The sequence below is a fragment of the Chelonoidis abingdonii genome, chromosome 5, assembly GCF_003597395.2.
Source record: "Chelonoidis abingdonii isolate Lonesome George chromosome 5, CheloAbing_2.0, whole genome shotgun sequence".
NCBI lineage: Eukaryota > Metazoa > Chordata > Testudines > Testudinidae > Chelonoidis > Chelonoidis abingdonii.
This window is the reverse complement of record NC_133773.1, coordinates 85,224,009-85,250,095: the sequence shown is the minus strand read 5'-3', so window position 1 is coordinate 85,250,095 and position 26,087 is coordinate 85,224,009. Positions and strand designations below refer to the sequence as shown.

General features: G+C 43.0%; 1 protein-coding gene across 4 annotated transcripts in view; it reads left to right on the top strand.

Moving 5' to 3' along the window:
- Window positions 1-26,087, top strand: part of FAT1 (FAT atypical cadherin 1) — a 177,155-nt gene that overhangs the window by 14,867 nt on the left and 136,201 nt on the right. For all 4 annotated transcript variants that reach the window (XM_075066427.1, XM_075066426.1, XM_032799959.2 and 1 more), the window contains exon 2: window positions 1,914-5,195. In XM_075066427.1, the coding sequence (XP_074922528.1) occupies window positions 1,934-5,195 (3,262 nt within the window). In that variant the 5' untranslated portion in view covers window positions 1,914-1,933. The remainder of the gene's footprint in view (window positions 1-1,913; window positions 5,196-26,087) is intronic.

The window sequence follows — 26,087 nt, the reverse complement described above, 5'->3', positions numbered from 1 at the left end:
CACTCCTTCCCGCCGGGACTCCTGCCCCATCCAGCACCCCCTGTTCCCTGATGGGGGCCCCCCCCCTCCGGGACCCTTGCCCCACCCACCCACCCCCTTTCCCTGTTCCCTAACTGCCCCCCGCCCCGACTGCCCCACCGCTGCCCCATCCAACTCCTCCTCATTCCTGACTACCCCCCCCCGAGACCCATACCCCATTCAGCCACCCCTTCTCCCTGTCGTCTGATTGCCCCAATCCCTATCCATAACCCCGCCTCCAGACCACCACTCTGAACTCTTCGCCCCCTTACTGCACTTGCTACCTGGAGCACCAGTGGCTTAGTGCCACGCCGCCCAGAGCAGCAGCATAGGCAGCCGTGCTGCCCAGCGGGAACCAGCCACACCACCATGCAGCACAGAGCACTGAGTCAGGCCGGCTTTGCAGCTGTGCTGCCTCAGGAGCTCACAGCCCCACCTCCAGTGAGCTGAGGCTGTGGGGAGGGAGAACAGCAGGGGAGGGGCCGGGGGCGAGCCTCTCGGGTCAGGAGCTCAGGGGCCTGGCAGGAGGGTCCCGTGGGCCAGATGTGGCCTGCGGGCCATAGTTTGCCCACCTCTGCTCTAAGGGTAAGAAGGTAGTTCATTCTGTCCACATGCTGAATCCTCATCCTCTCCGCTGAGAGGATGCCAATTTAGTGTTAATTGGGAAAGTATTTTTTGTGATGTGCACTGCCACCTGCTCAAGATGTAATATACAGACAGTTCCTATTCCAGAAAGCTTGTAAAATAATTAAAACAGAGCTAGAACAGAGCGGTTGCACTAGGAAGTCCAGAGGAGTGAATGATTACACTCCTAACGTATTCCAAGAACTGGACTGAGACTATCTTTTGACATTAGCCATTGAACAACCTAAATAGAAGGCATGAGAGTGACTTTCTGTCACTATTGTACTGGTGCCACATGTGATCCAGTAACCTGAAGTGAAAGGCTTGGTAGTCCATTATGAAGCACTGGGGTTATCCAGACACCACTAATTTTTTTATTTATAAAACAGTCAATAACACATGGTCTGTAATGGTGACATTTTAGGTATGGTATAACTTAATAACAGTTGTGGCAGCTAATCATTATCTGCTTTTTATTTGGACTTGAATGAGATTTGTTACATGTGGAGGAATTTTATTCATTTATAAGCTATATGACAAAGCATATTAACTTTGAGTAGCTATTGGTATAGTTATATTCAATGAATACTTTCCAATTGATTTTCAGATTACACTAAATGAGAGTAAGTCCTTTAGCCTAATTTTTTTTACTTAGTCTTAAATTTTGTTTTATATAGACAAACTTAACTTCAGTTTGAATTTTCTTGCAAATATTATTAGACTTTTTTAGTGGTTGTTTTCAGATGTTCCTTTCATGATAGAGTAAAAAACTGTGTAATTAACTTTGGCATTTAATTTATTAATCCTTCCATGGTATAGCAGTATTCCCTATTTTTCTAGTTTATGAACTTGCATCATTCAAGTGTTACATTTTTGAGCTTATTATGTGACTACCTTTAAATAGTCTGAAACATATGGAAACTTCGAGATACACCTCTACTCTTATATAATGTGACCTGATATAACACAAATTCCGATATAATTCAGTAAAGCAGTGCTTGGGGGCAGGGGCTGCACACTCTGGTGGATCAAAGCAAGTTGGATATAACGCGGTTTCACCTATAATGCAGTAAATTTTTTTTGGCTCCTGAGGACAGCGTTATATCGAGGTAGAGGTGTGTTATAATCTAGTCATGTTACTTTTAGCCATATTAGAGATATAAGACTTTAAATCCTTTTTGTATTTTAAATCACATAATTAATCAAAATTAAAATAATGACACAAGTCATTTTTGCAAAGCCTCAGTTAATGATTCTTTATTTTGTTTCAGGGGTTTTGATAATTGCCACCATGGGGAGACCTTTTACCTTGCTGCTGTTGCTGCTCGTGCAGCATTTTGGAAGCTGTGAAGGAAATCAAAGACCATATCATGCTTCACTAGTGCAATTTACACAAGTCCAGTACAATGCCACGGTGTATGAAAATTCTGCAGCCAAGACTTATATTGAGCAGCCAGTAAAAATGGGCATTTACCTTGCAAATCCACTGTGGGATATAAGATACAAAATTATATCTGGTGACAATGAAAACTTGTTCAAAGCTGAAGAATACATTCTTGGAAACTTTTGCTTTTTGAGAATACGGACCAAGGGAGGAAATACAGCTATTCTTAACAGAGAGGTGAAAGACCATTACATATTGTCTGTAAAAGCAGTTGAAAAGAATACTAATACTGAAGCACGCACACAAGTCAGGGTGCAGATACTGGATACGAATGACTTAAGACCATTGTTTTCTCCAACATCTTACAGTGTTTCTTTGCCTGAAAATACAGCAATAAGGACCAGCATTGCTAGAGTAAGTGCAACAGATGCAGATATTGGAACCAATGGAGAATTTTACTACAGTTTTAAAGAAAGAACAGATATGTTTGCTATTCATCCAACCAGTGGTGCAGTGGTTCTAACTGGAAGGCTCGACTATGCAGAAACTAAGCTTTATGAGATGGAAATCCTCGCAGTGGATCGTGGAATGAAATTGTACGGCAGCAGCGGTATTAGCAGCATGGCAAGGCTAACTGTTCACGTAGAGCAAGCAAATGAATATGCTCCTGTTATTACAGCTGCTGTATTGGCTCCTTCAGAATTGGACAAGGATCCAGCATATGCAATTGTAACTGTTGAGGACAGTGATCAGGGTTCAAATGGAGAAATAGCATCGTTAAGTATTGTGGCTGGTGACCCACTTCAACAGTTCAAAACGGTGAGGTCTGTTCCAGGAGGTAAAGAATATAAAATCAAAGCTGTTGGTCACATTGATTGGGAGAGCCAACCTTTTGGATATAATCTGACTCTTCAGGCTAAAGATAAAGGAAATCCTTCACAGTTTTCTTCTGTAAAAGTTATTCACGTGACATCCCCACTGTTTAAGTCTGGACCGGTCAGATTTGAAAAAGATGTGTACAGAGCAGAGATAAGTGAATTTGCCCCTCCAAACACTCCTGTGATAATGGTAAAAGCTTTACCTAATTATTCCCAATTAAAATACATGTTTAAAAATGCACCAGGGAAAGTCAGGTTCAACTTAAACCCACTCACAGGTCTTATTACCACTTTAGAACCAATAAAAGCACAATATTCATCCCATTTTGAACTTGAAGTCATGACAAGTGACAGAAAAGCCTCTGCAAAAGTGTTGATTAAAGTAAGAGACATGAACAGTAATCCCCCTGAATTTACTCAGACATCATATAAAGCTTCCTTCGATGAGAATGTGCCAGTTGGTACTAGTGTCATGAGTGTGAGTGCAAAAGATCTTGATGAGGGTGAGAATGGTTATGTAACATATAGCATTGCAAATGTGAATCCTTTACCATTTGTGATTAACCATTTCAATGGTGTTATCAGTACCACGGAAGACATGGATTATGAATTGATGCCAAGGGTTTACAATTTAAGGATTCGAGCATCTGATTGGGGCATACCATATCGTCGAGAAGTTGAAGTTCCTGTTACTATTATTTTAAATAATTTGAATGATAACACACCGCTGTTTGAAAAAATAAATTGTGAGGGAACAATCCCTAGGGATCTTGGTGTTGGGGAACAAATTACTACTGTATCTGCTATTGATGCTGATGAGCTCCAGTTGGTGAGATACCAGATTGAATCTGGAAATGAATTAGATTTATTTATTTTAAATCCAAACTCTGGAGTGCTTTCCCTGAAGCAGTCTCTAATAAATGGTTTAGGTGCTAAAGTATCTTTTCATAGTCTGAGAATTACAGCTACAGATGGTGAGAACTTTGCAGTACCATTATATATCAACATAACGGTAGCTCCCAGTCGTAAACCAGTAAACTTGCAATGTGAAGAGACTGGTGTAGCCAAAATGCTGGCAGAGAAACTACTGCAGGCAAATAAGCCACACAATCATGGCGAGGTTGAGAATGCTTTCGTTGATACTCACTCTATGAATCTACATGTGCCTCAGTTTAGAAGTACTCTTTCAAGCAGTGTTGAAGTAAAGGAAAGCCTACCAGTGGGTTCCAGCATAATACTCATGAATGCCACTGATCTTGACATTGGCTTCAATGGAAAACTAGTTTATGCTATCTCTGTAGGTAACAATGATAGTAGTTTTACTGTGGATTTGGAAACAGGAATGTTAAAGATTTTATCTCCCCTTGATCGAGAAGTAAAAGATAAATACACTCTGAATATTACTGTGTATGATCTGGGAATACCACAAAAGTCAGCTTGGCATCTTTTAGATATCAACATTTTGGATGCCAATGATAATAGACCAGAGTTTTTACAGGACAGCTATTTTGTTGAAGTGAGTGAAAACAAGGAGCTGAACAGCGAAATCATTCAGATTGAAGCCACAGATAAAGATTTGGGGCCCAATGGGGAAGTGAAATATTTTCTTCTTACAGATACAGACACGTTCACTATTAACAGTACGACCGGTGTTGTGAAAGTTATAGGGGCTTTGGATCGTGAAATCCAACATGTGCATTTCCTGAAAATAGAGGCCAGGGACCAGCCAAATGAAGAACCTCAGTTGTTTTCCAGTGTAGTTTTGAAAGTATCTTTAGAAGATGTCAATGACAATCCTCCTAAATTTATTCCATTGAATTATCATGTAAAAATTCGAGAGGACCTTCCAGAAGGAACTATTATCACATGGCTGGAAGCATATGATCCTGATGTGGGCCAGTCAAGTCAAGTACGATACAGCCTTTTAGATAGTGGAGATGGAACCTTTGATGTAGATAAATTGAGTGGAGCAATACGTATTGTACAAAGACTGGATTTTGAAAGGAGACAAGTTTATAACCTGACTGTACGGGCCAAGGACAAAGGAAAGCCGATTTCATTATCTTCTACCTGTTACGTTGAGGTTGAGGTAGTTGACGTAAATGAAAATTTGCATCCTCCACGGTTTTCCAGCTTTGTGGATAAGGGCTTTGTAAAAGAAGATGTCCCTATTGGTTCATCTGTGATGACAATAACTGCCTATGACGAGGATGCAGGAAGAGATGGAGAGATCAGGTATTCAATCAGAGATGGATCTGGCGTTGGCATTTTCAGAATAGATGAAGAAAAAGGTAAGAATTTTGTCAGCATCTTAATTCACTTATTCTGTTTCCTGTGTGTGTGTGTGTGTGTTTGTTTTTTTAAACACCCCAAGCCAACCTAAAGCACTAACAGTGATAAAAATGTGTTTTTACACTATTTTATTAAACATTTCTAATCAATTTATATATATTTTCTTCACAGTTTTAGTGGATGCACAGTTAGGAAGTGAAACAAAGTGAAAACATTTGATAAAGTTGCATTTTTCCTACTTGGATTAAATATTTACAGCACATATTATACATTGGTCACAAAACCTCTCCCACATGAGCACCAAAAGGAATATTATATGGAATCCAGATTGTGAAGCTCTTGCTCACGTTGTTGAGAACTTACTCGTGAGTAGCTCTATAAGTGAGTACTCACCAGGATGCTACAGTCTGACCTTAGGGAAAGAGTAGAAACTTTAACTCTGGAATTTTCTTCCCCCTGCCCCAACTGTTAGATCATTGCTGTCCTTTGAATATAGCTTCTCTATGTGTGCTGATTATATTTGCTGCTTTTGGTAAATTTATTTAGTAGCTTTCTCTGTTGTTCACCCTAACAATAGTAACTGTATATTTTTGGCGAATGAACAGAAATAAACTTCCAAACAAAATGTGAATACCTTTGCAGCTTGTTAAATATAGTATTTTACGGTGATAAAAGATTCATACGTGCATTGATATAACAGATTCAGAGGTGTTCCTTTGTTGTGTCAGTGATTCGTAGGTTAAGAACTGTTGTAGGCATTTTATTCAAGTATAATTCATTCAAAGGTGCTATTTTTATAACCTCAGTAAAAGATTAAAATTCTATGAATTATTTCTTGAATAAGTGTCTCTTAGACAGTTAAAATGAGAATTGCTACTCATTCTACCTTCCCCCATACAATTTTTTCTTTAAAAAATAAAATAAATGAAAATTTGTTAAATTTCACAAAAGCAAAGAAATTCAGAGCGATTTCTTCTTGTACGGTCTTTCTTTCATGCCACTGTACTCCGATACTTTGTGTCCAATAATTGTACGCATTTTCACATACCTTCAGTGCTAGATTACCGAAGCAAATAACAAAGTTAAGCAGAAATCCTGGGCAAAGTTCTGTGCTGTTACACCATTGGTAATCTGTCATAACTCATATTAGTTCACTGGTATCTGAATATTTTGCTTATGTTTTATTAATTGGTCTCACAGGGTATGTCTACACTGCAATTAGTCACCTGTGGCTATCCTGTGTCAGCTGACTCACGCTTCTGGGGCTCAAGCTGGGGGCTGTTTAACTGCAATGTAGACATTCTGGTTTAGGCTGCAGCCCGAGCTCTGAAACACCCCCACCTCGCAGGATCCTAGAGCCTGGGGCCCAGGCCCGAGCCTGGAAGGCCAACATAACAATGAAATAACCCCGCAGCCCGAGCCCTATGAGCCTGAGTCAGCTGGCATGGGACAGCTGCAGGTTTTTAATTGCAGTGTAGAGATACCTCCTGTCTGTGGGTAACTCTAGTTACAAGTTATAACTCATTTAATAATTATTCCATATTTTGTGCATAGGGGTCTGCCAAATTCATGCCTGTGGAGAGACATGTAACAGACCATGAAATCTGGTCTTTTATGTACTTTTATTCTTTAGTAAAAGTACACACAGTTTCTCAAACTGGAGGTCCCAACTCAACCCGAACTGGGGTTTGCAAGTCTATTGAGGGGTGCGGGGGTAGTAGTATTGCCACCCTTACTTCTGTGCTGCCTACAGAGCTGGGTGGCTGGAGAATGGCAGCTGCTGGCTGGGCGCCCAGCTCTGAAGACAGTACTGCCAGCAGCCGCACAGAAGTAAAGGTGGCATGGAATATACAACCGTATGAACACATCCACAAAATTTGCTAACCAATTATTCCCTAACCAACCTGTGAAAAATGGTCATTTTGCTGCAATTTAGTTAGACTCCTGTTTATACACGACTTGTAGTGTCCCATGAGTACTGGTGAGTTATGCCCGTAAGATTGCTTAGCTGTTCAAGGTTTAGAAGAACAAAATGTCACTTGAAACATTATTTAGAATGTCAGCTATTAATCAAAATAATATTGGTCCTTGTTAAAGAGCAGATCTCCAGAGTTGTAATTAAGTCTCACCTCTTTTACCTTATATTTGTACAAAGTACACAGTTAAGATTACAAAGTAGGTTTAGAAAATGTTTAATGAACTACTTTCAAAGTCTTAGTAATTTCACGTTTAGTTTTTGGCATGCTTGACAGATTATTTATGCTTTTCAGTATTCTGTCTCTTCCTTAGTACAAATATATTCAAGTTCGTTTTATGTAGAAAAGAGTCTTACTTTAGTCCCATATGTGGGTCTCTAGAATTAATCCAGTTTTGCTGTTTTACTACCTTGGTGCCATTCTTTCTTCTTCAGTACCAGTTCATTTGTGCATGGCCCTTGATTCTGCCACTCTCATTAAGTAGGTCACAGAATCACTTGTCTAATGTTTCCTTTTATGCCTTCATTTACCTAAGTGATTTTTTTAAACCTAAGGCCAAATCTTGTTTGCCTTACTTTTTTGAATTTAATAGGCCTACTCATGTAAGGCAAGCAGGATTTGGTCCCAAGGCTTCTATTTAATAATTTTGGCAGGGATGGTGTTGTAGTGGATATGTGTAAACTCAGTTTTAAAAGTTGCTGTTAGCTAACCGTATTTTCATAGCTGATATGTAGTGTTATTTTTGTGTTTTGATTTTAATAATCCATACATGCTGTTGAAATCAGATTGCTTACTTCTGTGTACAGCCCCTTTTTCAGCTCTTTTGGGGAAAAAAGGACAATTACCCCTCCCCCTCTCCAAAAAAAATTCTGAAAAGAGAGCTGAGAAAAGATGCTTAAAAGGTACCAAGCCCATCCCAGTATGTTTTAAGAATATAGAAGTCCTTGACACTAAAACAGTGCTTAAAAATAAATTTTAATTATGCTTATTTGAAGACCATGCAAGAACTCTATTGCACTTATATGTCTAAGTATTTATGCCACTCATCACTGTGGTATTCTGCCTCTGCTGTTGGTAATAGAGTAATAGGCTGATGGATAGGTAACTGGGAGACAGAGTAGAAGATTGGAGGCGAGGGAGAGATCAGATTGGACTTCTGACAAACAGCTGGGTGACTGATTTTTCTAGATTCACTGAGAGGATAGGGAAGAGCCTTTTATTCCTTGAGCCAGTTGTCTCCCAGGTATTCTCCTCTGGCAGCATCATATTGCTTCTTTCGTGTTACTTCCTGTCCAAAGGTAGGTAGACTTCATATTTTAGGAAACTTTTTTGACTCAAAACTAAGATACAAAGTATCTAAAAGGAACCACATATCTAAGGAATCGAAGGTGGGAATCACATGAAGTGTATGTGGGAAATTTAAAACCTATGAGAGGGCTGGGGCTGGAAGTGGTTTGTTTTTTCAGAAAGCTAGGAAATTACCTATGAAACTTGTATTCTAAGAACCTTAAGTCTGCAAAGTCAAGCTCAAAAGTTAGGAAGTACAGTAGCACCTCAATTTTACAAACACCGGTCTCTTATGAATGATTGCTTATATGAACCTTTTTTTTTTTCTCGATTTTGTGTGTGTGTGTGAGGGGGGGGATTAAATAATGACAGCGATGTAAGTGAAGAACAACATCCTTTCACATCCCAATGCCTTCAATGGATTGAAAATCACTTTTCAGTGGCTGAAAGGATAAGAAGAAAACAATGTAGTGCACTATACTAATACTTAGCACTTTACCTACTGCAACTTTTGAGATGTTCAGTTTTATGGACTTTTTGATTTTATGAACTACTCAGTCCCCAGTTAGTTAATAAAATAGGGTTCTAGCGTATTAGAATTAGGGTTGGTTTCTGAGTGCCTGTGCAACCTTAAGTTAGCCATTTCCAATCTTTTTAAATTGGGACGTGGTGTCAGCCACTTCTGAGAGTGGCATGGGGCCCATGGCACCACGGGGGTCAATCCCGGGGGCCGGATCCAAAGCACTGAGGGGTCAGGTCCGGCCCATGGGCTGTAGTTTGCCCACCCCTGGCTTAAAGTCAGGAGGCCCTACTGGAGATTATTTGGGTGTAAGGAGAGAGAAGTGGGATAAAACTTTTTTATGAAACAGGTGTTTTGTTGGGGCTGGCTCAAGATTTGCTAGGATACCAAAACTTCAAGCAAACCTCAGGAGAAACAACTGGGACCAACCGTTTAGGTTTACCAAAAATGCATGAACTCAAATACACATTTCACGCTGCTTCAGGGAATGATACCATAGTTCAGGGGTTTTCAAACTGGGGGGTTGGAACCCCTCAGGGGGTTACGAGGTTATTACATAGGGGGTGGCAAGCTGTCAGCCTCCACCCCAAATGCCGCTTTGCCTCCAGCATTTTTAATGGTGTTTAAATATATATTAAAACACACTTTTTTATATAAGGGGGATCACACTCAGTGGCTTGCTATGTGGAAGGGGTCACCAGTAAAAAAAAAGTTTGAGAACCACTGCCATAGCTAGTTCTGTGTGTTGAGAATCACCTCTGAACTAGTTCCCAGAGATGTAGCATGAAAGCTCCAAGATGTTCCATAACAAATATATGTATGTCATAAACAGATAGCTAAGGGTTAATGTTTCTTTTACCTATACAGGTTAACCAAGAAACAACCTGACGCGGACCAATTCAGGAACGGATTTTTCAGCTGAGGGGGATTTTGTCTGTGTCTTTGTCTGGGCTTCAGCTATGGAGGATCTTTTCTATCTTCAAGTTTCTCATCTTCGTTTCCATGTTGTAAGTACAAGGGAGACATAATGGTTGTTCTTGTTTTTTATTTACATGTGTGTAGTTGCTGGAATGTTTAAATTGTATCTCTTTTTGAATAGAGGTACTTTCATATTTTTCTTTAAGTAGTTGACCTGTGTATTGTCCCCTTGATCAAGATTGTTATGTGTTTTTTTTTTTTCTTTTTTATTAAAGCTTTCTTTTTAAGACTGTTTGATTTTCTCTCTGGGTAGCTAAGGACGACAGGGAGAGAAATTCTCTTGTTTAGATCACGGAGGGTGAATCTCTGCGACCGGGTTGGTGGGAGGAGAAACAAGGGGGAAGAGTGAGACATCTTTCTGTTTCTGTATTTGTTGTCTCTTTGTGGAAGGAGGCGACTCTCTTGTTTGTAAAGGGTTGCCTCGTAACTCTCAGTTAGCCCAAGAGAATTCTGGGTGGGATAGAGAGGGAGAAGGGAAGTGGTTATTCTTGTGTGTAGCTCGGCATCTGAGTCTTGGGGTTCCCAGGGAGTTTGGGAGACCAGAGTGAGCCAACACTGGAATTTTTGGATGGTGGCAGCGATATCAGATCTAAGGTGGTAATTAAGACTAGAGGGTTCATGTTACTTCTAGTTTTGACGTAAGGTTCAAATTGAGTAGGAAAGCTATGACAATGTACTTAGACAACCGCGAAAATTCGTAACATCACAATGCACCTCGGGCATACGAAGAAGATGAGCTGTTAGCTCATGAAAGCTATGCTGAAATAAATTTGTAGTCTCTAAGGTGCCCAAGTACTCCTGTTCTTTTTGCAGTATACACGGCTGCTATCTGAAACTTGTACCCTTGTTCAGTACCTCTGAATCTTCATGATCATGGTTTATGTTACACTTTACTGGATCACGAAATGGTGAAGCGCTGCTGCCTGGCAGAGCAATGCAAGTATGTGTCATGTGTGCGATGGGTGATGAACTTCCCTGGCTCCTCATCTATTCTAGGCGATACTGCTCAAATAGGGCTACAGCAGGCTGCTGCTGCTTCTGCTCAGCCCTTTTCTTTCCTGTTGCTTAAGCAGTCAGTTGTGCTCCATATAGCTTCCTGAAGTTCATTGAAACTAGGCTATGTCTACTCGCGCGTGTTCGGCGTTACTCGATTGCTCGGGTTCGAAATATCGCGTGGTCTAGACGGAATATATCGACCAGAGCGCGACTTAGACGTTCCGGAATCCACCAAACAAACGAGTTCCGGACGACTGGCGAGCCGCGCACATGCGATTCCCGCGGTGAAGACGGGAGAGTAAAATCGTATTTAGATATTTATTCAGCTACGCTATTCTCGTAGCTAGATTGCGTATCAAATCGATTTTGCGTGTAGACTAGACTGGGCCTAAGGTAACCAATCTTATGACAGTTTCAGAGTACGTCGATGTTGTCTCTGTATCCGCAAAAAGAAGAGTATGTGGCACCTTAGAGACTACAATTATATTCAGCATCAGCTTCATGATGCTAGCTTATTCTTCAGATGCATAGAATGGAATACACAGACAGAGATATATTTTCTACAGAGAATGAAAAGGTGGACGTAGCATCTAGGAAGAGTTCTCTCATCATTAAGATGAGCTGTCATCAGCAGGAGGAAAAAGTTTTGAAGGATAATTAAGATGACTATAAGAAGTGTGATGAGACGTTACAAGGGAAATAGATTCATTGTGTATGACCCAACATTCACAGTCTCTGTTTAAGCCCGAGTTATTGTATCTTTTGCATATAATTGAGTTCAGCAGTTCTCTTTTGGAGTCTGTTTTTGAAGTTTTTTTTGTTGCAAAATTGCCACTTCAAGTCTGTCACTGATGTGGTTAGGAGTTAAGTTCTCCCGCTGTTTTTGAATGTTATGATTTCTTGATGTCAGTTTGTGTCATTTATTTCTTTTGTGCAGAGAGTTCCGGTTTGGCCAATGTACATTGCAGAAGGGCATTGCTGGCACATGATGGCATATATCATGTTGGTAGATGTGCAGGTGAACGAGCCCCTGATGACGTGGCTGATGTGATTAAGTCCTATGATGATGTCACTTGAATAGATATGTGGACAGAGCTGGCATGGAGTGAGGGACTGTAGTGAAGCAGTTTCCTACCTCTCTTCCCCCTTCAACAGTGGCCGTGGCTGTTACATAAATTGACTCTGATCCTTGTGGGGTTGAGTCCGGCTGTGAAAAGAGATTTAAGATGACATTTGAACAGAAGCCACTAAAATCAACATAAACTGACCTCTGTTGTGTGACATGGGTATTATATTTTTGTAACCTTGACCCAGGTCAGGTGTCTGAGGGCAGGAAATAATGATCAGGCTCGTACTGGTGTTTCTCTTGGTTGCAAGTGTGTCACTCCCAGCCCACTTTAAAAATAAATACAGGCATAAAATATACTAAATAATCTTGTATACTCAAAGAGTAGTGTCTGCTCAGTGTCGAAATTAAAAACTAAGATTGTTTCACAAAGCAAATCTATCCAGAAAAGCTACACCAGCATATCTGGAAAGGACAGATACCATACAGTAGACCTTGGAATAAAAGAAAATAAAGTCCCACGTTACTAGGTTGAAAAGTACTCTGTAAATTCAGATGATCAGATATATCTACTAAACAAGAGGTTAAATGTATTCTTAAAGAATTTGAGGAATTTAACAGTGCAATATATTAATGATAGAATGCATCACATTGATATAGATTCCAGTGTGCTATTAAAAATACATGCACTGAGCAATGAAACTCAGATAAATCATGCTAATTTTATGCAGCTGCTGCTGTTTGGAGAAGCTCTGAGGGGCAGCAGAGGCAGACACTAGAACTAGTCATAGGTGAGGAAGACACAAAGGAGAAGCTGTTCAGGGCCATAGAAACGCAGAAATCTCTTCCCTCTCTGTCCCTGTCCCAAGTCCTACTTTGGTCCTAGGATGATGCTCTGCAGAGGGAAGGGAGAACAAAGAAGAATGCTCATTCCCCTTTTCCGGCAGCTAGATGTTTACATCAGCCAGAGGCTGAAATGAAATGGAGCCCCCAAACAGTTTTCCAGGAATAGTGTCTGATAGTCATCCCAGAACCCATTCCAGCTCTGGTGGGGAGACTTAATTTCACATCAAGGCCACCCATGTTTGTGTTAACCTCTGGATTGTAAATTTGGTCCTCCAGCTAGCAGGTGCCCTGGATATGTTCCAAAGCCTTAGCCAGTGCCGGGCAGGGTCATGGGTTATATGGCTCACAGTAACCTCGCAACCAACATTCAGTCCACATACCCAGTGGGTCTTTTCTTGGCCTCCCTTCCTATCCCCATAGCTATGTTAATGAAGTTCTAGCACAGGGGTCGGCAACCTATGGCACGTGTGCCAAAGATGGCACGCTGGAGCCTGCCGGGACTCCAGCATGCCACTAAAAATCCTGCCCAGCCCAGTGCGCTCTCCTCTGCCATCCACTTCCCGTGTAGGGGCAGGGAGCAGAAGCATAGCCTTGCGCACGGGGTGGGCAAATGGCCCCACTCTCCCGGCACGGCAAGCCGCGGGGTCCCGGGCCGGAACGCAAGGCCGAGCGCAGCAAGCTGCCGGCTCCTCCCCTACCTTATCCCCTCCCCTGGAGCCCTGCCGCCACGTGCAGCGCTCTGGGGGTCGGGGCTGCGTGCTCCTGCGGGGCAGCGTTTGGCTCCGCGGGGAGGCAGACACGCTCGCCGCTCAACCGGAGGGACGGGGCTGTGTGCTCCCGCAGAGCAGCGTATGTAGGTCTGTGTGGAGCCTCATGGTAAGGGGCCCAGGGCTGGGGGGGTTGGATAAGGGGCGGGGGCAGTTAGGGAACAGGGAGCAGGGTGGGTTGGATGGGGGGGGTGGGATCCCGACAGGCGGTTAGGGACGGGGGGAGTTGGATGGGGCATGAGAGTCCCGGGGTTTGTGAGGGGGCAGGGGGTGAATAGGGGTCAGGGCAGTCAGGGGACCAGGAGCAAGGAGAGTCCAGAGGGAGGGGGAGTTAAGGGTGGGTGGTCTCTGGAGGGGGTGGTCAGGGGACAAAGAGCTGGGGGGGTTGTACGAGTTGGGAGTTCTGGGGGTCCGTCAAGAGGCAGGGGTGTGGAAAGGGGTTGGGGCAGGCAGGGAGTGGTGGGGGGTTGGATGGGTCAGGAGTTCTGGGGGTCCTGTCAGGAGACAAGCAGTGGTTGGATAGGCATGGGAGTCCCGGGAGTCCGGCTGGGGACAAGGGTGTGGATGAGGGTTGGGGCAGTCGGGGACAGGTAGGAGGTAAGAGTCCAGTCTGGGGAAAAGGAACAGGGAGACTTAGATAGGGGGTGGGGTCCTGCAGGGCAGTTGGGGGCAGGGGTCCCAGGAGAGGGTAGTCAGGGGACAAGGAGCAGCGGGGTTGAGAGGTTTTAGGGGGGCAGTCACCCAGCACTCTCCCCTGATCCCTGACCCCCCCCCACACACACCACGCCCTCTACCCTGAGTCCTGCACCCTCCCAGGCCCCTGCCCTGAGCCCTGTACCTTCCTCATACATACCTAGCCCACTACTTGACTCCTTCATCGCCACCCCCACCTGCAACCCTACCCCTGACTCTGGCACCCCCACCCATACCCAGTGCCCCTTCTGCCCTGACACCTACACCCCCTCACGCCCTCAGCCCTCTGGGTCCTGGCCACCAGCTCTGCACAGCCCAGTGCTGGTCTGGGGCTCTGGCTGAGGGACCCTTGCCAGCCGGGGTCCCGGCCGCAGGCCCCGCTGCCAGCCTAGGTGAGCAGAACCCCAGACCAGCAGCGGGCTGAGGGGCCGGAAGGGTAAGATCAACATTTTAATTTCATTTTAAATGAAGCTTCTTAAACATTTTGAAAATCCTGTTTATTTTACAAGACAATATTAGTTTAGTTACATAATATATAGACTTACAGAGAGAGACCTTCTAAAAAACGTTAAAATGTATTACCGGCACGCGAAACCTTAAGTTAGAGTGAATAAATGAAGCTCGGCACACTGCTTCTGAAAGGTTGCTGACCCCTGTTCTAGCATCTTCATCTGAACAGTGCAAATTAAAGTTTGTGGTAGTAGTTTTTTGTGTATTACAGAATAACAATAATTTTGTTCTGAAACTAACAATCAACCATTTTTTGCTTTCAAGTTATTCAGAACATCTTATATCCCTGTGATTAGTTGAACTTCAGAGGGTTAATATACACTTGCCAAACTCATAAGGTTCGAGGAAGTTGAGAGAAGGTTTTGTGGTTTGCTAAAAAGTGTAAAAAATTATAAAGATTTATTGAAGAGTAGAAATCTCTCTCTCTCGCACGCACGCATTCTGTCTCTGTCTCTCTCTTTACAGGACTGTCTCTGTGTGCCATAGAATATCAACAGTAAGACTTACTTGGTATCAGATATCCTATTTCCAACACAATACCAAACCTATTTCCAAGAGTGAAAGGAGGTAATTCATTAGAACTGTGAATAAGATTTAAAGCTATTTAGAGTAAAATATTGAATTATGCTGCTAATAAGTGCAGGGCATTCTTAAGCTGGCATATAATAAACTGAACATAAAATGCGCTTACAACTTACTTGTAATTATATCCTCTTTTTAAAGGAACATGATCTAAATTTATGATTAAATACTTAAAAGGATTATGTCAAGTTCTACATTTTCAATGGCTGCCCATTGGCTTTTATTTAACTTTTCTTATTGTTACGCCATTCTTTACTGTTGAGTTTTAATAATGTGTGGAGATTTACAAAGATTAAAAATTGTGATAATTAAATGAGCACATCACCAAATCCATGTTGCTGTTCAGAAAGGCATTTTAATCCATATTTATGATACAGAATTGAGACTGTAGGACTCTTGTTGTTTCCTTTAAGCAAATCAGTTTTGTAACTCAGCAGTCCTACAACAGATCTGTTTAGATTTGCCTCAGATTCATATAGTAAACAATTTGATCTGCTTGCCCTAAAACTATACCTTGAGAGGTTTTTTAAAATAAGTTCTAATTTGTTGTTTTTTGTAAAAAAACAAATAATAAAACTCAGTCATAAGGAAATATGAGAACTTCATGTTTACTCAAGTTTAAGTACTACAGTAATTTCTGGAGTTTTCACCTAAATGTTGTTATGGCCTATCAGTTCCTTAAGCTAAATGGAGCATGCTCAGATCATCTTCCTATCAAAGCCATCTGTTGCATATTTTTTGAGTAGTCCTTATCATGCTAAATCTGTCAACTGTTTTAATATTTAAATAAATCTCTATATTTTAATAGTTTACACTTACTGAAACCTTTAGTGGAAAAATTGGTGACCAGACCACCTTTTCTATAGAAGGTATTAAGTGTGAGATTGAGGCATTGTTAGTTGGTTGGGGAAAATGTGTTTATATATCATATTATTTGCGTGTGAGAGAGACTAGAAAATTTAGTGGAACATTTTTCTTCATCACCCAATCCCTCTCTACTCTTACATTGTATACCTGGCATCAGGCCAGATTATTAGAAGGATTCCAATCTTTTCTTGAGCTTGAATTTGAGATCAATTTGATCACCTGCAGCTAATCGGCAGAATGACTGACAGGGAAGCCTTTAGCAGAGGCTTTCCCCTAGTTTGTCAAAAATATGGAGGTGTTTGCAAGCCAAAGGCAGCCCTTGTTGCTTGAAGGGAGATGTGTGGAGCCATTCCAAAGCCTCTAAAAGGAGATATGAAGGGCCTACTGAAGCAGTCCAAAGAGGAATCAAGTGATTTACTTGCTTATGTGATCAGCAGGCATACAAAGTTGTTAATCCATGTGGCTGCTATGGACGAGCGTGTCTTCCCTAATTTCCTGTTCCGTGTGATATTAAGAAGGGCAGAAAGGGACACTGTTAGTGGTGTAAAGATTGAGTCCATTCCCTGCCATGTTGAGGGAATAGAGTTCAGCAGGCTGGTAATGATGAAGCCATATATGGGGAAAACAAACTGGCATATGAATGACTATGCTAAGCCACAAAGAATAGTAATGTAAGATTAATGTGAGGGAAAGAACAGTAGCTGATCAGAAAGTTATGGGAAATTCCCCTGTGTTTCTGTCTCTCCCTCCTCCCAACTACTTCTGTGAATACTATGGTAGGATCAGACACTATAGTCTAACAGATGGCCACAGGAGGAAAGCTATGTCAAAGGATACGTCTACACTACGGGATTATTCTGATTTTTACATAAACCAGTTTTGTAGAACAGATTGTATAAAGTCGAGTGCACGCGGCCACATTAAGCACATTAATTCGGTGGTGTGCGTCCATGGGCCGAGGCTAACGTCGATTTCTGGAGCGTTGCACTGTGGGTAGCTATTCTGTAGCTATCCCATAGTTCCCGCAGTCTCCCACGCCCCTTGGAATTCTGGGTTGAGATCCCAGTGCCTGATAGGGCAAAAATCATTGTCGTGGGTGGTTTTGGGTAAATGTCATCAGTCATTCCGTCCTCTGGGATAGCAAGTCATTTCGCGCCCTTTTTCTCTGGATTGCCCTGGCAAATGCCATAGCACGGCAACCAAGGAGCCCATTCAGCTTTTTTTTTACTGTCACCTTATGTGTGTGGATGCCGCTGACAGAGGCGATACTGCAGCGCTACACAGCAGCATTCATTTGCCTTTGCATGACAGCAGACACGGTTATCTGTCGTTCTGTACCGTCTGCTTGTAAGGAGGCGCCCTGGCTCCCCTCCGCACCTGAGGGGGAAGAGCCAGAGCAGGCACCTCCGTGGGCAGAGCCAGTACTGCCTGTTCCCGCCCCCCGGAAGTCAAGGGGCGGGACAGGAAGTATAAAAGCCAGGGCCCAGAGCTCAGTTAAGCCCAGGACGCCGAAGAGCACAGACGTGGAGGCCCGAGTTCCCGCTCGGCCCAGCTTGCCTTGTGCTCACTATCCAGAGGAGCGCTGGCCGAACCTACCTCGGGCCCGGTATCCAGAGGAGCGCTGACCGGACCTGCCCCATGCCAGGTATCCTGAGGACCCTACAGCCTGAACTACCCTGCGCCCGCTGGCTGGAGGAGCCGCCAGAGCCTGCTCCCCCCAGTTCTCCGAGGAACCTATGGTCTGGGACCCGCCGAATTTACGCCGACGGAGGACAGGTACCGGGGGGGGGAAATTGGAAGTAGCCCGGGGGCGGCGTGACTACAGGCAGGCCGAGAAGGCCCCGAGCCTATGGCCGTGTGTATCGGCGAGGATCCCCACTGATCACCCTATCAGTGTGTTTCGGTTGGGAGCCCTATTGACCACCCTGTCAGTGTGTTTCGGTCCGGATCCCCACTGACCGCCTTAGTGGCGACTGCTGCTACCAGGGCCCCGGGCTGGAACGCAGAGGAGTGGGTGGGCCTGCGTTCCCTGCCACCCGAAGCGGGTGGCAGAATTCCCCCTTCACCCAGAGCCTGAACTGTTTGGTTGCCCTGCTGCCCTGCCAAGGGCCAGGGCTATAGGACTTTGCTTCTAGCCCCTGTGACCAGGAGCTGAGCCTGAACTATTTGTTGCCCTGCCTGCCTAAGGGCCAGGGCCATAGACCTCATTTGCTTGATCCTTGATACAGGACCGGCGTGGAACCCGTCCCGCTGCATAGGAAGGTGCCCTGGCTCCCCGCGCACCTGAGGGGACGAGGCCCGAACCGACCGGCTTACACTGCTGTTGTTCATGGGTGCCCCTGGCTGAGTCGGCCGGGGATGCAAAGACAAAAATGGGAATGACTCCCCGAGTCAATCCCTCTTGATGGTATCTAAAAATAGTCAGTCCTGCCTAGAATATGGGACAAGTGTACTAGAGAACCAGTGTATCAGAGAGGCACAGGCCTCTCCGTGTCAGATCCCACAGAAATGATGAGCTGCCATGCCATTCTAGGGGTGTCCCTGCAACACCCACCTGTTGCTTCCCTCCTCCCCAAACCTTCCTGGACTAAGTGGAGTGTCCCTCCATTTGTGTGATGAAGTAATAAAGTTGCAGGAATAAGAAACACTGACTTGTTAGTGAATAAAACGAGGGGAGGCAGCCTCTAGCTGCTATGATAGTCCAGGCAGTACAGAATCTTTCTTACAATGAAAGGGAGGGGGCTGATGGAGCTCAACCCCCGGTTGCTATGGTGAGGACGGTTACCAGCTGTTCTGTACCATCTATGGGAATGACCGGGAATCATCCTATTTTTACCCAGGCGCCCCCGGCCAGCCTCACCTGAGGCCACCAGGAGCACTCACGGGCTCATGACCAGGATGGCTGTCATTCTACTGCACTGTACCGCTGCACCAGGGAGGAGAGGAGAGAGGATGCTACTGTTTACTGCTGCAGCACTGGTCTTACTAGCAGCATGCAGTATACATAGGTGACATATAAAAAGTCAAGTAATGATTTTTCCCCTTTTCTATTCACGGGGGGGGGGTGGTAAATTGACGACATATACCTGAACCACCTCGGACAATGTGTTTGCCTTATAGGCATTGGGAGCTCAGCCAAGAATGCAAATGATTTTCGGGGACTGTGGATAGCTGGAGTCCTCGGTACCCCCTCCCTCCCTCTATGAGCATCCATTTGATTCTTGGCTTTCCGTTACGCATGTCACACAGCATGTGCTGTGGACTCTGTATCATAGCCTGGAGATTTTTTTCAAATGCTTGTGCATTTCCGTCTTCTGTAATGGAGCTCTGATAGAACAGATTTGTCTCCCCATACAGTGATCAGATCCAGTATCTCCCATACAGTCCATGCTGGAGCTCTTTTTGGATTTGGGACTGCATCACCACCCATGCTGATCAGAGTTCTACCGCGGGGCAAACAGGAAATGAATTCAAAGTTCACGGAGGTTTTTCCTGGCCTGCATCTGAGTTCAGATCGCTGTCCAGAGCGGTCACAGTGGAGCACTGTGGGATACCGGCCCGAGGCCATACCGTCGATTTTGCGGCCACACTAACCCTAATCCGATATGGTAATACCAATTTTAGCGCTACTCCTCTCGTTGGGGAGGAGTACAGAAACCGATTTAAAGAGCCGTTTATATAGATATAAAGGGCCTCGTTGTGTGGACAGGTACAGCGTTAACTTGGTTTAAACGCGTAGTGTAGACCAGGCCAACGATAGGGATGAGTTGGAGAACTGAACAGCTGCATCTAACAGCCTACCAAGAAGCCGAGCTTGGTAGATAGCAGAGTTTAGTAGAATCCTGGACAAAGGAGTACTTGAAGCCAGCTGGTTACATTAATTAATTGCTAATACAACCAGCAATTCTGCATTGCGTGGCCAGATTGAGAATGGCAAAACAGTATATGAAATATCTTGATCTTGTGGGGGAAGTTTGTTGAGGAAATTGGAGACAATGTGCATAATGACCCAAATTCTTCCTTTTCAGTTATGTTGGTGTAAATTCTATGTAACTCCATTTGTACCCAGATAAAACTAGTTTATGTGGGCTCAGAATCTGGATGTATGAGAGGATTTTGTATTAAAGGAAATAACTTTTGAGGTTACCTAACATAGTCTGTAAATGCATTTAATGTGTTAAAGCTTTTGAATGATTGGTATGTAACCTTGACGTTGGGTATCAATTAAGAGAACCAGAACTATCTGTCTAAGGAGAATGTGTGATGAAGATGTACTTTCTAGCGGGGGGGGAGCTAGTAAGCAGGGAGGCATTTTTGCTAACAATTTACTAGGATTATTCCTTGGAATATGGATGTGATAAGACTCTTGGCACATTGATATCTGAAAACAAAAAGGGATGGAAAACCTTTAAAGATTCCAGGTCTAGAATGCAAGGGCATCTATTATGTAGTAGTATCTGATTAAGCTCTCTATCTGGTTGAGATTGCATAATTTCTCTGACTTTTGGTGCTAGGAATTACTTGTACCAGAACAAAAAAGAAAAGTATTTGCATTTATGAGAAACTGTGAACATTGCATGAAATGTTTTTGTCTCTGTTTAACTGACAATTTTTGTTACTAAAAGAAGAAAATATTTTCTTAAGATATTTTTGTGTTTCATTTCATGGTAAGGATAATTGCTTTATGTAAGGGGGAAAGCTAGGCCACAGACCCAGAACTACCTTATCTCCTGCGTATTTGTATGCAGAGAATTTTTAATTATTCAGACTGGACTTTTTCCCCCAAAAAGTGAGTGTTGTGATTACCTGGCAGTTGTTTGACCTGGAGAGCTCTTGTAGTGTTGATAATTCTGTGTAAATTTTCTGTTTCTAGTGTTCTGGCAATATGATGAGCTTGTTTTGTTTGGTGGTTTTTCAGTATCTATCTACCCTGGCCTCTTAATTGAATTGGGGAAGCAGGACTGGATTGAGGAGAGATAAGCAAATTGAATTGATTTGGGGGACAAGGACTACCCACGTGTCTTCAATTTTGCATCTCCTAGTGGCCATGGAAAGACCATGTAGGAATTTTCTCCTTGGATCTTCCTTCCACCCACCTGAAGACTGCAAAACTAATTGATTTGATTTGCACATAAAACATCCTTAACAGATTTTATAGTTACAGACCATAATGATCTGCCATTTATAGTGCTGAGCCAAAAACAGGCACCACATCTTACAAATTTCATTTCACACATTTGAATGGGTTTGTGTTCCACGCTGGTGGTGCTGAAGGTTGAGAGGCATGAGTGGCGGTGGAGCTGAGGCCCTGGCTAAGGGACCCTGAAACTGCAGGAGCAATTTTAAGATTGCACAGTCACATAGACATTAAAATGTCCTATGGTTTGAATTGGATTGAAACTGTTTTTATGCTCTGTATGTAATGATCCCCTGGGGGGTATGTATAGGGGAATAAGCATGATGTGGAATGAAGGGGAGAAGTCTATTGCCAAGAAGCCCTGTGTGGTTTCAGTTCTTTGCTCCTGCTAGTTGTCTTGCACTGGATGTTAATTCACGGCAGAGTTTGGCCTATCGTACGTAAAGTCAGCTGGTGTTCAGAAACTTTTGTATAGGGCTGCAGTACCTGGGTTAGGTAAAAAGTCCAGTTTAAAAAGCCTTAGCTTAAAATTTCATAGCGTCTTAATTTTTTCACCAAACTCTTGTGCTTGTTTAAATGAGATAATTGGTGTCTGTTGGGATTCTTTGACCAGAAAGAACAAATATCTCTAATGGCAGTTTGATGACAGTGGTTATAGGACATCTTTCTAAATCCCTCTGAGCATTAGTGGAAATCTTGAGTGATGTCCCCTCACCCTCCTGGAGAGCTAGTGTTAAATCAAAAGTGTGAGTCAGGATCTAACCCCAGGTGCAGCAGAGCAGAAACTCAGCTCTGATGTACCATTTCTGAATGTAAAATTGATGCAAAACATCCTTAAGCCCAGTTTAAAAATGGTAGCATGGACAGAGCTTTAAATAAATGTAGATTACAAAATAGAAGCAGCTTTAAATCTTTGAGATTTAAGAATACAGTAATATGAAGGCAAATGAAAGTGCTATAATATTTGTTTGGATTTTGAACTTTATCCCTTGGAATAAACTGTATTAGTCTTAAACAAACATGTTTATTTTGTGTTTTGCTGCTGGAAAAAGAAATATGGTAAGATAGCTTGAGCAGTTTCTTAAATATCCAACTGGGTAAACCATAACCGTGACTTGTAAATAGAAATGCCATACAAAGGCTTGGGCTTGCTTCAACCTCCACTTCTGCATGGCTGCTGAAAGTAGGGATTGTTTTGCAGTGAACCTTATTGATTAGGTCACAGTCTGGTCTGATGAAAACAGAACTGCCTACAGGCTGTCTCACTGTAGGAGATTTACTGACATTGTGTGTGAAACAGCCACATGTGGTCTCAAGATTACCTTATAAACAGGAATCAATCCAGACAGCAGAGTACATATTATGGGCCCATTAACTTGTTCAGTCCTCTCTCTGTCTTGAAAAGCACTTGTGAGGAAAGGAATAATAAAAAGGAATGATTGCCAAAAGCTGTGGAAGGTGCATCTTGCCATATCACTGTTGGTACATCTGTTGACTTGTGGATTTATTTCCTACTATGACATCTGCTTAGCTTTTGAAGTATGTTTTAAGGTCAAATGAGAATAATTTTCAAATTCTCATGTAATGTTTACTCTCTCTTTTTTTTTTTTTTTTTTTTTTTTTTTTTTTTCTTTGAGATTTAAAATTTTAATCAAACACCATTTGGGCAAGTTTAACAAAAGGCAATCCTACACAAGTATTTGGCAGGCTCCTATATTTTTATAGCAAGAAGTAGTCATAACTTTAGAATTCTGAATTAATTTTGAATTCTTGATCCCACTGAAACTCTGGCTTGCATGTCAGTTTCTTAATTTTTTATAATACTCCATCCATAATTTAAACATAGTTGTCTGAATATGAAGATTAATTTTCAAGTGTGTGCTCCAACCTGACTTTAAAAAAAGTGCTAAAATACTAGTGATTTTTTTTTTTTAAGAGGGCTTGTGGGAAATTCTAAAGTAGTCAAAGCATTTAAAAAAAAATGGTTGCAAAAAATATTTCATCGTTCAGAAAGGAATCATTTCTGTTAGCACTTCACCTTGCACAACACTTGGTACTTTCACAATTAAATAGCGGCCCACATTTCAGTTTAATTTATATATCTGGACAAGGCTCAAACAATAAACTATATTTCTTTTAGAGAATTGTATATTTTTGGTAGATATTCATGATGAAGAAATTTATGGACCAGTGGATGTAAATTGTCTTGACTAGCCAATAATGAAGATGATCTGAATTCTTTGTATTTAGAATTCTGTAGCTATGCAGAAATTGTCATTGTGTCATCAAGAATTCACAACTTGAGCGTGTATAACTATCCAGTGAAAAAACTCAGTGGTTGTACTCTGTTAGGGCCCAATGTTATAATCTCCTGTTCTCCTGACAAGAGTAGTCCCAAGGGCTCTTTTTAATTACATCAGCCAGTTATATAAATCACAAGTTTAGTTATTTCTGCTACAGACCATTGCCATTTTGCTGATATAAAAAACCATTCTATTACTTTCAAAGCAAATAAAGGACCAGATCCAGCCGAGTCTTACTTAGACTGGTTTGCAGGATTGGGTCCTTGTTTTACTGTGGAGAGACCATTATTTATATTTAGCTTCAACAAAAGGAAAACAGCCTTACAGGTAACAAACTAGACTTTTGATTTCGGTGTTGTTGGTAGCTGGGTGCTGGTATTATACAATTAATAAATTAGGCAGGTAAATTAGGTTAAGTATGAGTTAATCTGGGAATCCATTGTGTTAACCAATGTGTCTTTCTCTTGTAAGGCTCCCCCTAATTGTTCCCCAGTAGTAGCTATGCCTAGACTGAGCAGTGCAATGGACCTGTGCTACTAGGAAGCTTGGGATGTGTCCACAGGAACTAGAATCAATAAGGAGACGTGATTTTCATACTGACGGTTGTGCCCTCTTCTCCCCTTCCCTGCCAAATGATCTGGATTTGGGAGGTTTGGCGATGGGCTCCACAGCCTTTCCGGTGGATGGGTAAGGTGAATTAGTACCTCACAGAGATCTTTCTTCAGATCTCCTCTGTCACAGTAACTGCACTGTACTTCCCCACCCTCCTGGCCCACTCCAGGAGTGCCCTGTTTGGTCTCAGGCCTCAAGCAATCACCTGTTTCGGGTAGGGACTCTTGTTCCACTCTCTTCTGACTGGACGTTGAAGGCTGCATTGCCCCCTGCCGTATGTGACGATATCCCCAGCAAGCCAGCCTCCCTAAAGCCCAGCACTTGGGCTGTGCTTTTTCTCCTAGTACAGTGACCTCTGTTTTTACAAGTCCAATGTTCCCGCTAATCTTTCTCCATTCATATACGGATTGAATTTTGTTATGTGCACCAATATCGAGGCAATGTGCAGATGTGCGCCACCAGTAGAAACAAAAAACCTAGATATGATATATATAAATTTTGTTACCACAGGGATAATTACTCTAGCCAGGACAGCTTAGACATTTTAGAACTCACTACTCAATTATATTTAAGCATGCGAGAGAGATAAAATTATGAAATGCATAGACTAGTCAAAAAACTAAAATAGCCCTTTGAAATAATAAAATTACAGAGAATATATGTGCACTGCAGGAAGTACCAAGAAGTAACAACAACAGCACAAGTACGTGTTGAGAAGTGAGTGTGACAGAGACTGTGTGTGTGAGAGAGAGAGAGATTGAAAAGTCTGAGAGAGCATGCGCTGTCTCTTTAAGGCACTCACCAGAAGGCTCAGACTACACAGCAGCTGAGCTTTCCTGCTCCTGAGCCCTGTCCCGTCTCCTCTGCTCTGCACAGATGGGGTACATGGGCAGAGGGAGGGGGACATCCTGACATCAGCGCCCCCTCTACTCTCGCTCTGCACGCAAGCAGCAGGGTCCGGGGAGCAGCTGGCCAGGGCACTCAGGCAGAGGGTAGGAGCAATGTGGCTGCAGAGCAGCAGGGGGGAGGGGCACCTGATGGCTCTGCTAATCAAGTGCACAGCACTTAATTCACTTGTGGGCAGCTGTGACTTAGAGGGAACACAGATCTATTTTAGCATAGTACCTTTATTTTAAGGACCAAAATGCACACAGAGGAAACACAAAAAGCATTACAAGTTCTTACATGTTTGGTGAGAGTACTGGAGGTCTCCTCCAACTGCAGCATAAGGCTCTGATAGGTGTCAGACTTTCCAACCCTTCATCATGGGTTGGAGTTTCCCAGAGTATGTTTACTGGGAGGCGTGATTCCCAGTGCAGGTAGACAGACATGCTTTAGCTCTGTACAAGCTCATGCACTAAAAATAGCAGTGTGGACATTGTGGGACTGGCAGCAGCTCATGCTAGGTACCTGAGCTCAGACCCAGGGGTTGAGTGGGCTTGGAAAACCAGTGCTGCAACTTCCACACTGCTATTTTCAGCACACTAGCTTGTGTTTGTTACCCATGCTGGGATTCACACCTCCCAGCTGCAGTGTAGTGGTGCCCCTGAGAACCCATGGTCCTGTCCATTTGCTGAATCAATATGAAAGCCCTGTGTCAGTTAAAACTTAGCTTTTTATACTAAAAGCCCTTTTCTTTGTTTGAGTTTATGGGAAACCTAATTTGAACCAGTATTTGTGAACACCTCAGGTGTTGCTTCTCTGGAGTTGTTTATAATCTCCAGGGTAAGCACCCAGCACTGTTTGTAAAT